General features: G+C 37.2%; 3 protein-coding genes across 3 annotated transcripts; 1 reads left to right on the top strand and 2 right to left on the bottom strand.

Moving 5' to 3' along the window:
• Window positions 1-165: 165 nt before the first annotated feature.
• LOC132196108 (uncharacterized) lies at window positions 166-3,222 on the bottom strand. Its single transcript, XM_059618528.1, has 4 exons — window positions 3,180-3,222; window positions 1,231-1,532; window positions 474-620; window positions 166-413 (listed from the first exon to the last, which is right to left on the bottom strand). The coding sequence occupies exons 1-4, from the start codon at window positions 3,187-3,189 to the stop codon at window positions 180-182; spliced, it is 693 nt and encodes a 230-aa protein (XP_059474511.1). The 5' UTR covers window positions 3,190-3,222; the 3' UTR covers window positions 166-179.
• Window positions 3,223-5,185: 1,963 nt separating this feature from the next.
• On the bottom strand, window positions 5,186-7,338 carry LOC132196008 (superoxide dismutase [Cu-Zn]-like). Its single transcript, XM_059618371.1, has 4 exons — window positions 7,214-7,338; window positions 6,369-6,450; window positions 5,855-6,133; window positions 5,186-5,498 (listed from the first exon to the last, which is right to left on the bottom strand). The coding sequence occupies exons 1-4, from the start codon at window positions 7,225-7,227 to the stop codon at window positions 5,235-5,237; spliced, it is 639 nt and encodes a 212-aa protein (XP_059474354.1). The 5' UTR covers window positions 7,228-7,338; the 3' UTR covers window positions 5,186-5,234.
• Window positions 7,339-9,512: 2,174 nt separating this feature from the next.
• LOC132196107 (exonuclease 1) lies at window positions 9,513-13,003 on the top strand. Its single transcript, XM_059618527.1, has 11 exons — window positions 9,513-9,708; window positions 9,769-9,881; window positions 9,933-10,052; window positions 10,111-10,252; window positions 10,309-10,428; window positions 10,953-11,174; window positions 11,229-11,495; window positions 11,546-11,696; window positions 12,043-12,583; window positions 12,634-12,708; window positions 12,763-13,003. The coding sequence occupies exons 1-11, from the start codon at window positions 9,661-9,663 to the stop codon at window positions 12,905-12,907; spliced, it is 1,944 nt and encodes a 647-aa protein (XP_059474510.1). The 5' UTR covers window positions 9,513-9,660; the 3' UTR covers window positions 12,908-13,003.
• Window positions 13,004-14,595: the final 1,592 nt, after the last annotated feature.

Genomic DNA, 14,595 nt, shown 5'->3' with positions numbered 1-14,595 from the left:
CATCATGCATCCAAGTCAAGCGAGTTGCAAACGTTTCAGTAAAAAACACAAGATCTCTTTTTTTATCACAAAATTTAATTGCTCAAATTTTTACACATATCATTGGATTGACAGGAAAATAAATAAATCTCTCACTCGAGGGGGTGGGGGGGGGGGGGCGGTTAAATTAAAGTAAAAAATCAGAATTGTTTTGACTTGGCAAAGGGCGGGGGCGCGTCGAAGGGGCCGCCGGGCCCGACGAGGACGTTGGCGTGGGGCGCGGGGCCGGGTCGGTGATGGGGAGGGAAGTCGCGGGGTCCGCCGGGCCCGGCGAGCACTGCGGGAAGGGGGCCGGGGAGGTGGTTGGGCCGTCGGTTCGCCCCCGCCACCAACGAGTTGTAGCAGCAGTACTGCTTCCCCTCGTCGCACACCCCCTGAAAGCGAAAACAAACCAAAAAATGATCAGTAATTAATCTTAGCATTTTGAAACTCACGAATTTGATGCCGGGCGAGTTGCAGTTGAAGCTCAGGGTGCACTTGCACGTGTCGTAGCCGCCCGTGTGCAGTCCCGGCTCCTTCAGGTTCAGATCCTCGTAAGGGGGAACCTTGTTGTGGCCGTGCACACCCTCAGGATGACCTCCCTGAAAAAATACACATTTCTCAAAAAATTTCACTTTTACATCAAATTTGGAATTGTTTTCTTAATATTTTCTCCAAAATTTATTATTCTTAAAATGGAAAGAAAGGAAATAAGAAGCAAATTATCTAAATTTTTCCACTATTATTTATTGTAGAAAGTATTTTGCTTTTTATTTTCAATTCCTGCACTTTTTTATACTTTATAAGGGAAATTTTTTTAGTTTTTCATATTTTTTTTTTTTAACAATTTTGTTACTCTTTTTAACAGAATAGTTGGCTATGTTATAAGCTAACAATATTTACTAATGAAAAATTGAATTATTTAAAAACTATTGAAAAGAAATGAATAAATTTTAAACAAGTAAAAAATTAAAAATCGATTCTTTAGTGTGTTGACAATCAAATTACGTTGTTTGCTAAAAAAAAATCATAAAATAGCAGAAAATTATTTGTTTTTAACTAAAATATCCTAAAAACATGGTGGCAATTTCACTTATTTTTAAATGACGCTCTCAAGTTATTAAAAAAAGTAAAAATAATTCGATATTTTGGTGAAAATGTTGAAAATTAGTTAATTTTTGTAGATTTCAAAGAGAAGAAATTTATTCTCACGTGGAAGTGTCCGTGGTGCGGAGGCGGCGGAGGCGGAAAGGCCCCCGGGGGTGGGTGGGCGGGGAAGCCTTGGGGTCCGTCGTAGGGGGGGCGTCCGAAGCCATTGGAGGGGAAGTCGCCGTACCTGTTGTTGGAGTTGAGGCCGAACGAGCCGCCAGCGTTCAGGCCCAGCGAGGGGCCCAACGAGGGGCCCAAAGAAGGCCCGTCGACGACGCGACTCGCGCGCCGGTTCTCGCCCCAAACCCAGTCGTCGCGACCCGCGGCCCCGCAAGACGCAGCCAGACTCACCAAAAACCACCACGCTGTAAAAAATTTAAATTATTTTATACATCAAAAACAATTTTAAATAAATTCGCAAAAGAACTGAAATGAGTATATTCATGAACCAAAAATTAAAGAAAAAAATTAAAATTCGTTATTGGCTTTAATTGTCAAAATTTATAGAAAGGATAGAAAATATGAAAAATATAATTTTTTGCACATTTTTTGCATGTGTCAAATTTCATTGTGGAGGAAATGAAGTGAAAAAATATATTGGAGTGAAGAATATGAATTCTTAAAGATGAAACTTTTAAATTTACTTTATCTGAAGAAGTCAATTTGAAAAAAATTAAATTCAAAATTTTTAATTAATTTAAGACAGATTTATCCTTTTTGTGGAAATATTTCAAGGAACATTTTTAATTCAAGATCATTTGACGTGCAATTAGCACTTAGACGTTTGGCATTCACGGATAAATTGGCCAACAATGAATCCGATCTCTGTCTCAATGTCAGCGGCGGAAAGGTCTCGTTTTGGCGCTCTAATTGAGATTTCGCGTTGGAGATGCACGTGGGTGAGAAAATAAATAATATAAATTAAGGCGGAAAATAAATGGAGCAGGGTCGGAAGCGAGAATAAAAAGTGTAAAACGGTTGCACTGGCAGTGAGAGTGTAACAAGAATAAAATGTTGAAAAACGAGTTTTGATTTGCATCACGAGATTGAAAATAAAATGCACTTACACAAGAAATCATAAGTGAATGCATAAGAGAGGCATAGTTTTAATTTTGAAATGCACTTTTCGCAATAAATGAAGAATTGTTTCAAAATATTATTATTTGGTACATCAATTTAAAGTATAGAATATTTGCCCTTATTTCAAAACCAATAAACATTCTTTGAAACTAATTAGATATTTAGCAATAAAATAAAATAGTAGAACTGCAAACTCAAAAGTAGCTGAAAATTTTCATTGGTTTTTTGGTTTAAAATTTAGAATAGGGTTTTTTCCAAGAAATATGTTTTTAAAAAAAATCTCATACAATTTTAAATTTCGGTGGAGAATTTGGCACTTTTCTGAACTAATTATTTAAAATAGAATGTAAAAATGAAAAAATTTAAGTTCCATATTGAAAATCTTTCAAATAATGAAATAAACTATTTAATATTAAGGTGATTTTAATATTGTTTAGTATTTTTAGGTTTTAAATCCAAATCTAGCAACCAGATTTACGTATTACATTAAACCTAGAAAGTATTCCAATTTTTGATCACACAACACGGCTAAATAACGTGTCAGGAATAAAAACAATGAAGTTAAACTGATAATTAATAGCCATTTTTTTTTTAAACCAATTGTTGAAAATCCAATTTTTGCGGGTCTGATAATTTTAAAACTCACTAAATCGTCAAAGAACAGCATGAAATTATTATTATGAACTCAATTCATTAATTAATTACCACAAAAAGAAGAAAAAATTAGCCTCTCCTTTCCTTTACATTGTTTAAAAAGAAAATTGTTTATAATAAATAATAAAATTTTGTAAAATAAGGCAAGAATTGTACTGAAATTATTATTTAAATAAATTTGCTAAACTAATTCAAGTGATTTGAACGATTGCAATAATAAGTAATTAATTATCTCTCACATTTCATTATTCTCAAAATTTTTAGGGGGAAAAACTCACCTGATGCCATCAAGATTTGGTGCGTGCGACTTGGACGGCCGAAGTAAACAAAGTGACAAGTGCGTATAGCCTTAGGACTATAAGAAGAGGTGCTGGACGGGGATCGGGGGGGGGGGGGGGGTGATGCATTGTCCTGCACCAACGCTGTGCATTTGAATTTATTTGCCAATTGTCGGGGGAAACACGCGCGCCTTATTTTTCGACCTTAGCTAGAGCAACCGCTGCGCAACCTGCATGAATAATTTCCCTTTTCCGACTCCAGATTAATTCATTCTTTTATTTCATTATATAACTTTTGCTTTCACTCGAATGGACGAGCGAGTTCATCGCTCTGTGAGAATATTTTTCATTGTTGCGATCGATCTGTGGCAAAAACCGGGTCAAGGCGACGAATGAATCAGATCTGCGCGCTGCCCACAGAGATGAATTAATAAATTTTTATATTTATTCCGTTTGCTATTCAAGGCCGGCGCGGTTCCTCGCCAGGGATTCCCTAATCTTTGGACAGACTGGCAAATAAACCACAGAAACGCAATTTTGGCAGTTTTGTTTCCGCTCAATTTTCTATAATTTTTTATGCGCTTCGAAATTCCAATTTGTTTAACAATGATTCACCATTTTCTTTATTACTTGAAGTACAAAATTATTATAATATTTTAAAATTGAATCTTTCTTTTGTAGTTTGTATGAAAATTAAAAAGTAGTCAACAAAATCAGGATAAAAAGAAGAAAATTAGTGCCACTTCAATTAAAAAACTGTAAAGTCTGATTTAACAAAATTATAAAAGAGAATATTTTTTGCAAGCATTTCTTCTACTTTGTTATTGAGGACCTTTAAAGGAAGTTCATTATTTTCTAACAAAGCTGGTTCATTTTTTATTCGATTTGAGTTAAAGAAATTAGATTTTATTTAAACTATTAATTGAAAACAAGGAAAATTTTAAAAATCAGATACTCACTTAATTTGGTGAAGTTGAAATCAAATTATTTTCCATAATATACATGTTTTTAAGGACGCCTCATTGACTTATAGTCAAATCAAGTCTTTCAAACAATGTGTTGTTTAAAATTTTTAGTTTTTTCCAATATTGACCCCTTGGAAAATGAAAACACTTTTTGAATCTCCGTCATTGTTGTTTATTTTTACACATTGTTTCAGTTACAATAAAAAACTGTCGGCATTCGTCAATGGACTTTTATTCTCATCTCTTGAAATGTTAATTGTTGTTTTTTAATATATTAAAAATGAATCTTTTTCATAAACAAATATCAAATTAAAGTTAACTTTAAAAGAGACGTATTCAATTTGAGGAAGTTAATGGAAAGGGAAGCCGAGCGTGAATGCCATTCACTCGCATTTAATTCAGGAAAGAGAAAAAAGTGCCGGACAATGGACGCGCGTGTTTTTATTTTGACGTAACGCGGCGAAAACTTTCTCTTTTCGGAGCGGCAAGGTCGCGCGGTAAAATAAAAGGCTCGTCCGATCTCTGTACAAACTTAGTGATTTTGTTTGAGAATAAAAAAGCCAAAGCACAGAACGGTTGGCGACTGGATTTATTTGCAACAAAAAGTGCACAAAATTTGAAAATTCGGAAAAGAAAAAAACTCCAAATGGATATTTCAATTTATAATTGAATATCTTGGGTTCTGTTTGAGATACAGAAATGCTTCTGGAACCAAAAATTTTCTTTTTACCTCCTCTTCAATTCTGAGAGGTCAAATGATTCATAGGTTGAAGGTCAAGGTCATTTTCTAGGGGTCACATGCAAAAATTTTCCACCTTTTGATTTGGCTGAAAATTTTTTCTAACGTCCTAACATGTAGGAAGAACATATTAAAAATTCAGAATGGCTTCTTGTTTTGATTTTTTTTTATAAAAAAAATTACAAAGTTAAAAACAAACGTGAATTTTTCACCCATTAAATCAGAGAATTTTTGATTGAATCGTCAATGGACCAATTTTATTTTAATTTGGAAAGCAAGGTGAAATAAAAGGCTCGTGTCAGTTCTGTACAAAAGGCGATATTTATTTTTGAATAAATTATAAATTAATAATTAGTGCAGGGCGACGACGCAGCAGGCGACCCTGGCGCCGGCGTTGCCCGTCTTGCGGCTCTCGGCGTCCGAGCCGCGGCCGAGGTCGTCGGCCTTGGCGTGCACCACGAACGCGCGCCCCACCACCGAGTCGGCCGCCCCCGCGGGGGCCAGCGAGATGCCCCGCGTCGCGAAACTCACCACCGCCTGCCCGCTCACGTCGGCCTCGATGTTGCCAAAGTCGCCGGCGTGACGAGACTCGTCGTTCGGCGATCCGTGCGTCGCCTACAAAATTGCTCAGATTAATTTTTAAATTCACTTAATTACTCAAACAAGTTAGAATGCTTTGCTGATAATTAAGGGATGGATTATAATCACTTTATCACGTAATAATTATAAATTCCTACTTCTGTATATTACACATTTCATTAAAAATAAATTTGACTTTTGTTTTGGAAAGACGATTATTTTGTAATTGAATTTTTTTTTTATAAATTTAGAAAAAAATTGGCTTTTACCAACATCATCAAAAATATATGAATTATAAAATTGATGATTTCAAAATGTCTGTAATGAATTTGAGCCAGATCAAGTGATATCGACAAAGACACATTTTTGCAACAGAAAATGAAGAGTTTTACGTTTGTGGGGTTGAAGTGGGGTCCGGCGGCCTTGCAGGCGTCGGCGGTGCTGCCGTCCCTGTGCAGGTGGAAGCCGTGCAGGCCCGGGATGAGGCCCTCGACGGAGCCCGAGACGAGGACGGGCGCGCCCGGGTGGTGCTGGTGCAGGGTGACCAACCCCCGCACCAACCCCTCGGCCGAACTCGGCGCCAGGGTGCAGCTGGCCGACGCCCCCGCCGACGGCTGCACCGATGCAGAGTTCACGGGGTACACGTACTGCACCGGCTCAACGTGGTGGTGCTAAAAATCAAACCAAATTTCAAAATATGGATTATTTTTCTTGGCCGAAACAAACAAAAATTTTATTTTTTGACCATTTTTTTCAGAAATATTTTTAAATTGGCAATTTTCCTCTGAGAATATGGGATTTTAGGTAATCCCGAAATATCAAATTTAACTTCAAAAAGGTAAATTTGGGCTTCATTATTACATTTAAGATAATTTCCAAACTAAATTACAAAAAAATTTAACTCACGACGAACGTCTGCGGGTGTTCCATCACGTAGTGGCCGAGGTGGTGTCCCCCCACAAAAGCCAACAGACTCGACAAAATTGCTCTGCGAAAACAGATTAGTTCTTTTTATTTTTAATTAACATTCAAAAATTCATTCTTCTGCTAAAATCGGCTCTGTTAATATTAATGTTAATTTTTTTCCACATTAGAATTCGTTTTTAAATGAAATTTCAAAGCAAACATCTTCAGAAAAATTGAACTCGTTGAGATAATAGTTTTTTCGCTCAAGAAATTTCTAGAAAATTTATTTAACAAAACTGGCCTGATCAACATATTGATAAAAATTTCATCAAACCAAGTTCAATCACTCCAATCAAGTGGGCAAAATAAATTCAAAAAGTAGCTGGAAGCTGGAAATAAAAATTTACATTGATCTGATGGGAAAAGGTTCAGTAAACATTTTTCACATTTTAATTAGAAGATTTTGTGTGATGTGATTTTTGTTGTTGGAACAAAAATAATAGTTAAAATTACCACTTGATTTCCACTTGATTATGACTTTTTAATGCATTGTTTTAAATAAATAGATTTTGCTTTTTAATCTCTCTCCAAAAACTTAATCAAAGATTGTTATAGCCTGATATACATATTAAAAGTTCTGTTTATTTTACATTTGAAAAATGTTAACCTTTAAATTTAATGCGATTTTTAAACTGTGATATAAAGTCCTGTCTAAAACACGTCTTCCTTTTTGAAATATAAATTAATACATATTAAAGACTTAAGTGGACATGGAAAGGTACATAAAAGTTACGTAATAATGTAATTAATAAAGTGCGAATGAAGAGAGCGAGGAGCAAACTTACAGCGGCAGTGCCATATCGGCGCAGTTAAGGTGTTTGTGTGTGCGACGGAGCGTGACTCCAGAATGAATCAAACTTAGAAGCTGCAACGCACCTTGGAGACAAACCCACACCACACTCTCTGCTGCTTGTTTGCCTTCCCTAGGTCAGGGTCATCGACCGCCTCCGGTCGCCGACGACCTCTGCACAACAAACCCACTCTCCACTCTCTGATCGTAAAAATAAAAACGAGAGTGAAAAAGAAAATAAAAGATTTGCGCCTGAAAAAAATATGAACTACGTAATCAAAGTTTTCAGTTAGATTGTTTGTAGAAAATTTTAATTCTAATACAATTGCACAATTTGCATATTAGTACAAATTAATAAAAGAGTATGCAAAGGAGAAAAATTTAAAACAACATGTTTTTTCTTATAAAATTTAGAATTTAGTTCAAATTTATTCAATCTTTGTTTCTTATAATATTGTAGATTTAAATTTGGTAACCAAAATGAGCAACTATTCATGAATCGTTTTATGGTGGGGGAATTTAAGCGATCAGTAAAAATTCCCACCCAATTTAATAAGTAGGAGATTCATTTCTATTTGTTATAAAAACCTGCAGCCTCTCTTCAATGAATGTTGCCAAATTTGTCTAATTTGAAATTATTTGGAAATTGTCTTTTTTTTTAATCAAAAAACATGTTATGCGTTTCAAAGAACAAGAAAAGTTTCTGTTCAAATCATCATTGTTGCTTAATTTTCCTACTTTTTACATCACATTGTTTATTTTCACAGCCGGAATTAATCATCACTTTGTGTTTGTTTATGATTTCAGGAAATCATTGAAGACTTGAACGCCTGGCTAGGTATGCAGCCTGGAGTACAATAGTACGGCTGGATTTGGCGCCCTTTTCGTCAAACTCCCACCCACGCATTCAGAGCGACCAATCAGCCGTTGATGCGAAAATCTCTTTGCTCGGAGGGGTGTGGAAAAAGGATTTAAGATCGGTAACGATGAATTCTTCCCGTTTCAAGGTTTTAAACACTTTTGAAGCAGAAAATATGCTTCGAAAATGTTTTTTTGAATCTTTTTCATATTTTTTGTGACTAAAAATGTCGATATTTAAAAATCCTCGACCGAGTTTATCGCTTTACAATGCAGCTCCTTTGCGCACACCCCACCCGACGAGCACCACAGATTGGCTGTGTTTCTTTAAAGGAGAAAAACTTGGCCAAGTTGGCGGGACTCTTGGCGGCTGTTTTTTTAAACGCCAAGATACACCAAAAGTCCCCTCCCCTGACGTTAGTTCGCGCTCAGTGGCGCTGTTGCTAGTGTGAGGACTCTTGGCGATCTTGCCGTGCAAAGCAGCCAACTCCGCCAAGAATTAATAACAAGTGACAAACGAAAATGGAAAAATAAGGAAATGTGTTCCGCCCACTCATGTGTATTTTTTGTTATTTACTTGTTGTTTCCCACAAAACATAATTAGCGACTTAATTTTACGATTCCAAGTTTATGATTAGTGTAATCTTCAGTTAAACAAAATTTTCCTATTAATTCGTAGCGTTAATATTATTTCCGAGACAACTTTTTCGCTATTTGCCCCAAATTTGGACTAACCGACCATAACTTAGTAATTTTTTTTACCTTTTTGTTACTATATTCAATGAATTACCGATGACTTTTATTCGCGACTTTCGCAGTCAGCACTTTAATCGTTTGTATGTGTAATAATTGTGTATGTTATATGTTATACTAAACATTTCTCAGAAAATCAATTAATCTTTAATTTTGATCCATTTTTTTGGGTGCCTGATATGTATTTTCTATAATGTATGAGTTTTCTTCGGACAATCTTAGTGTCTTTGAGGTCTTTTAATGATCAACAATTTTCTTCGCCTTTTAAGATGTTTAATAATTAAATTAATTAAAACTAGCATTAATTTTGACAGGTTGCTATAATAAACTCTCCTCTGTGACCCACAATTTCCATTTTTTTTTTTTTTTTTTTTTTTTATTGTTAGTTGAGTGAGTTAAATGATAGAAAATAATTAGAGAAATAAAATATGAAACTAGCTTTTATATAACCCATGTGAGTAAGTAAAATTAATCTCTCTCAATGACATAAAAAAATTTAAAATGAATTTAGCTGCTGCTTGTCAAGTAGTCAGCAGAGGTACTTTCTAAAATGGCCACTGGAATTTTGGTGGCGCTCGCAATAACTTCTGGCGGCTGTTTTTTTAAAGCGCTGGCCAAGTTCCCCCACCCCAAAAATGGGGATTCTTGGCGAAGTTGGCCAAAACAAAAAGAAACACACCCATTGCCCGCGCGTTTCCAGCTGCAGCAGTGCAGCTGCAGCGATTGTTGTTTTCCCCGGCATGGTCCCTTTTCGACCGAAGTCCGACCTGAATATTCGAATGTGAGCTGATTCGGTGACGCTTTCGAACTTTGCTTGACCTCCGAGCGGAAATGGGGGTCACCGGGCTGCTGCCCCTGCTGAAGAAGTCGGCCGACCAGGTCCGAATTCACCCTTATAATTCTCCAGGTTGTTTTCTTATTTTTGTGATTTTGGTTCAGGTCAACGTGAGTCAGCTGGAGGGCAAGACGGTGGCCATCGACGCGTACGTGTGGCTGCACAGGGGCGCCTTTTCCTGCGCCGACCGCCTCGCCCGCGGAGAGAAAACCCTCGGGTTCGAAATCAAATTTTTTATCTGAAAAAGGTCACTTCAATTTCTGTTCAGGTTCGTCGGGTACGGCCAAAAGATGCTGAACATGTTGTTGGCGCACAAAATCAAGCCGATCTTGGTGTTCGACGGCCGCAGACTCGAGGCCAAGGCGGACACCGAGAAGAAGCGCCACGAGTGAGTTTTTAGTTTTTTTATCAGAGAGTTGAAAAAAATAATCTGGTTTTGCGATCAGAATTCGCAAGCAGAACAAGCAGAAGGCGGAGGAGCTGCTGAAGGCCGGCAGGGAACCCGAGGCCCGCGATTTCCTTCGCAGGAGCGTCGACGTCAACCACTCGATGGCGATCGAACTCATCAGAGTTGCCAGGAAAATGAATGTACGCAAGTGAGATTTTAATAAGACAAGGTTTTTAAAAGTGGAGTTTTGTCCCAGGTGGACTGCATTGTTGCTCCACACGAGGCTGACGCCCAGTTGGCCTTCTTGAACAGACAGGGGCTGGCCCAGGTCGTCATCACTGAGGATTCGGATCTCATTTTGTTTGGCTGCTCTCAGGTAAAATAAAATAAATGGTCAAATTTGGGCTGATTCCATTTTGTATTTATACAAGTTGATGACATAAATATTTATGAATTTGCATTTTTCCAATTTCAAAAAAGGTAGTTTTAAATTTTCAGATTGTTTGAGAAAAAAAACATCTTTACTGGATTTAAAGCAAAATTATGGTTTGAACTGGAATTGAATAAATTTGCAAGAGTTTTTCGAAACATTTGAAATTCAACAGCTCTCACTATAATACCCTGTATAAAACTGCATTGAAATGTTAAATTTTGTTTCAATCAACTTTTTCTAAAGAAGTGAGCTCAATTTGAGGAAGCTTCTAAAATTCCATGAGAAATCGATTGACTCTCCAAGATTCAAAATATAATCAGTTCTAGATTTTCAAATTTCACAAAGCTACCCAAAATGGTCTTGACCTTTGACCTATATTTTTCTCCGAGTCATACCCTTTGACCATTTTTTTCCACAATTTTTAAATTATCAGAGTTTTTCAAATTAGCATTTTTGTTTCTTTACAGATTTTGTACAAATTGGATGTGAACGGGAACGGACTGATGGTGCGGGCAGACAAACTGCACCTGACCCTGGGTCGGCCGCACGAGTCACCGGAGCAGTTGCTGACCAAGTTGCGGCAAATGTGCATTCTGTCAGGGTGTGACTACGTCGGTTCTTTGCCTGGCGTCGGTTTGGTCAAGGCCAAGAAGTTTGTCATGGCCACCAGTGACCCCGACTTCCTCAATGTAACCTTTGACCTCTTATTTTATTACAAAGCTTTTTAAATTTACCTTCCTCAGGCTATCAAAAGACTGCCAGGGTACCTGAACCTGAAGACAAAGGTGGATGAGGAGTACATTCGGAAGGTGGCGCACGCCGACCTGACCTTCCGCAAGCAGTTGGTGTTTGACCCGAAAAAGAGGCAGTTGGTGACCATCGACGGCCAGGAGGTGGGGGACGAACCCTTCTCCGGCACTCTGATGGACCCTGACGTGGCCTTTGAACTCGCCCTTGGCAACATCGACCCTTTCACAATGCAAAAAGTTGCCAATTTTGATTTGAACAATGTAATAATTTGTCACTTTGGAGGAAATGTTTGATGATTTTGATTTCTCAGGTGCCTCTGACCAGTATTTGGAGTGAAAACTTCACCGCACCTGACCTCAGGTACGACGGACCTGTGAATGCATTTGTCACGGCGAAGAAAGAAGTTTCGATCAAAACTACCTCGGTTGTTAGAAAACCCATGCCAGTGAAACCTCGGATAGGTACAAATTTTATTTTCATAAGTTCACAAATTTTTAAAAACTAAAAGGTTCCTTTTTCCTATTTAACTTAACCTTGAGGGTGATCAAAAATACTTTTGTTTTAATCAAAAGTTTGGACTTCGTTTTTGGATTTGTTCACATGTGGGAAAGATTAACCAATTAAATAGTTTTTCATTCAATTTTTTAAAGTGGCCTTTGAATAAAAAAAAAACAAGTGCATTTTTAGATTGCTATAGATTGTTATCCATCACAATTGTGAGCTTAAATTTAAAGTTAAACACTTCAGGAAATGTAAATTTTGAAATTTATCAGCAAAAACTGATTTCAAAGGGAAATTTGATTTCAGAACCGAGATCTTCGACTTGGATGCTCGATTTGGAAATGACCGCCCTTTACGCGACCAAGTCGGAGTCAAAACTCAAGTCGGAGGTCAAGTGCCTGGTGAACGAGGAGGGGGAGGTGAAGGAGAGGGTGTGCTCCTCGTACTTCTCCAGCAAACAGGTTAAAACGCCCCAGCTGCAAATCGAGGAGGCCGACGAGGTCACCAGCCTCCTTGGGCAAATCGACAAGAGCCCTGTCAAATCAGGGTCAACGCAACACACCTCCATCCTGATGAACCCTTTCGCCAGGAAAAGCAACCTTCCAGCCTCCCCTGTCCTCAACAGGTACGCCCTCGAGTCGGTCCGACTGACCAAGCCTGACCCTGAGGAGGACAAACCTGAGGAAGAGATTATCAAGCCCAGCCTTTCAAGGTTTAAGTTCCGCAGACCCCTGTTTAGTAAAACAGGTCAGCAGGTGGAAAAGTCCCCTGACAAGTCGCCTGTGATCACGTACAAGAGGAAGAGGAATGAGAATTTCTCGCCGACCAAGAGAAAGGCTATCAGCAAGTAATATTTTCTTTATTTTTATTTCATTAATCTTATCAAATCATTAACAGGTACTTTTGCGACAAGAATGCAATTTTGGACATGCTCGACGAGCCAGAAACCAAGAACGGTGACACATTCAATAGGTACATTGTTTTTAATTGATTAAAGGAAAACTTACAAAACAATCTCTATTTCAGTATCGAAAGAGATTTGGTCCCTCTGAATAAGTCGAATGTGAAAAGAGGAAGCGTGGGACCAACGCCAGGTCTGAAGAAGACGCCCAAAGGGGGAAATGGGCAGTTTTCGTTGCTCACTTTTGGATTTTCCAGAAAGACTAATTGACGAGAATCTCAGACTTTTGTGCGAAAAGGAAATTCTTTTGTTTAAGATTATTAATAAATTGAAGAGAGAAAGATTTATTTGTAAAGGTTTGGAATTTATAATTTTGTTGAAAGAAGATCCACAAAATTAATTGATGTCGTTTTGAGGCAGAATTATCAATTTGCTAGTTAAAAAGCTAAAAAGCTATTCTTATTGGACTTCCAGATAGCAGCACCAGCGTATTCGTTGGCGTATTCGTTGGAATACGCTTGTTGGCTTGTTGCTTGCAGAGACAAGAGAATAAGGTTGCTTGTTGGCGTCAACGTTGGCGTATTCCAACAGCTTGCCAATGCCTGGTCTACACTGCACGGACTTGAACTTGAGTTGGGCCAAAGTGGGCGCAACCTGGCTTGAGTTTTGCAAGTTAAGACGGACTTGACTTGAAATATCGGAAATATCGCCCGATTTTTTTCTCAAGTCTGTTCTTGCGTCCCAAGTACCCTGCCGGGGGAGCACCTGAGATGGTTTTTGGACTTGAGATTGTTGTTTTCACGCGGTTTCTTTTTGGGGCTGCTGATTTTGAATTAAAGTTTTTAATTTTAGCAAAGACACAATAGAGGATTGTTTTGAAAATTTTCAAGAACAGTTGGGGTTCGTTTAAATATTTTTAAAATTTATTTCGTTTTTGATATTCTTTTGCACGAATGTAATATTTTTTTATAACGCGTTAATTTAAAGTATTTAAAATTTCAGCGTTGATAGATAATTAAATCATGTATTTTTTCATATTCTAGTTTTCAATTAATTTTGTCTAGGAGCGAAGTTATTAACGTTTCCGCGAGAATTTTGTTTTTTTAATTTTAAAAATAGAAAGCATTTTTTAACATTAAAAACCCTAATTGAATAATGTTGCCAATTAAATTTTCTACAAATTCTTTCATAGGCCTGTTGACGTCAAAATTTTATTTACTTATGTTTGGAAGGCTCAAAGTCAAAATATAATTTTTTAACATAGAATCAAATTTTTTAGAATTTATTTTAGATAGCCAGTCGATTGGAAATTTAGTTTTGATCTTTTGATTTAAATTTCATCAAAAAATATTCAGCCGTTTAATAATGAGAAAGTTATATGTGATGCCACCTAAAATTGCTTTTGAAGACGAGGGCGGCATCAGAGCGCTCATGAGAAAGCAAGCTGCAGCTTAAAAACGGCTGAATATTTTCTGATGAAATTTGAATCATGAAATCAAAATTAAATTTACTGTCGATTGGCTATCTCCGAAAAATTCTAAAAAATTTAATTCTATGTAAAAAAATTATATTTTTACTTTCAGCCTTCCGTACATAAATAAATAAAATTTTGACGTCATCAGGCCTATGAAAGAATTTGTAGGAAATTTAATTGGCAACATTTTTAAATTAGAGTTTTTATTATTAAAAAATGCTTTCTATTTTTAAAATTAAAAAAACAAAATTCTCGCGGAAACGTAAATAACTTCGCTCCTAGTCAAAATTAATTAAAAACTAGCATATAAAAAATTACTTGCTTTAATTATCTATCAACGCTGAAATCTTGAATACTTTAAATTGAAGCGTTCTAATAAAATATTACATTGGCGCAAAAGTCTATTAAAACGAGTGTCTCTCGCCCGACGGTGTCGCCGCCGGGGGTGCCACCAAATGAAACTTGCGTAGCGGCGACTGACGTT

This window comes from Neocloeon triangulifer, unplaced genomic scaffold (genome assembly GCF_031216515.1).
Source record: "Neocloeon triangulifer isolate White Clay Creek 2 clone unplaced genomic scaffold, ASM3121651v1 ptg000011l, whole genome shotgun sequence".
Classification (NCBI taxonomy): Eukaryota; Metazoa; Arthropoda; class Insecta; order Ephemeroptera; family Baetidae; genus Neocloeon; species Neocloeon triangulifer.
Note: the sequence above shows the minus strand (reverse complement) of the source record. Positions and strands in the feature narration are given on the sequence as shown.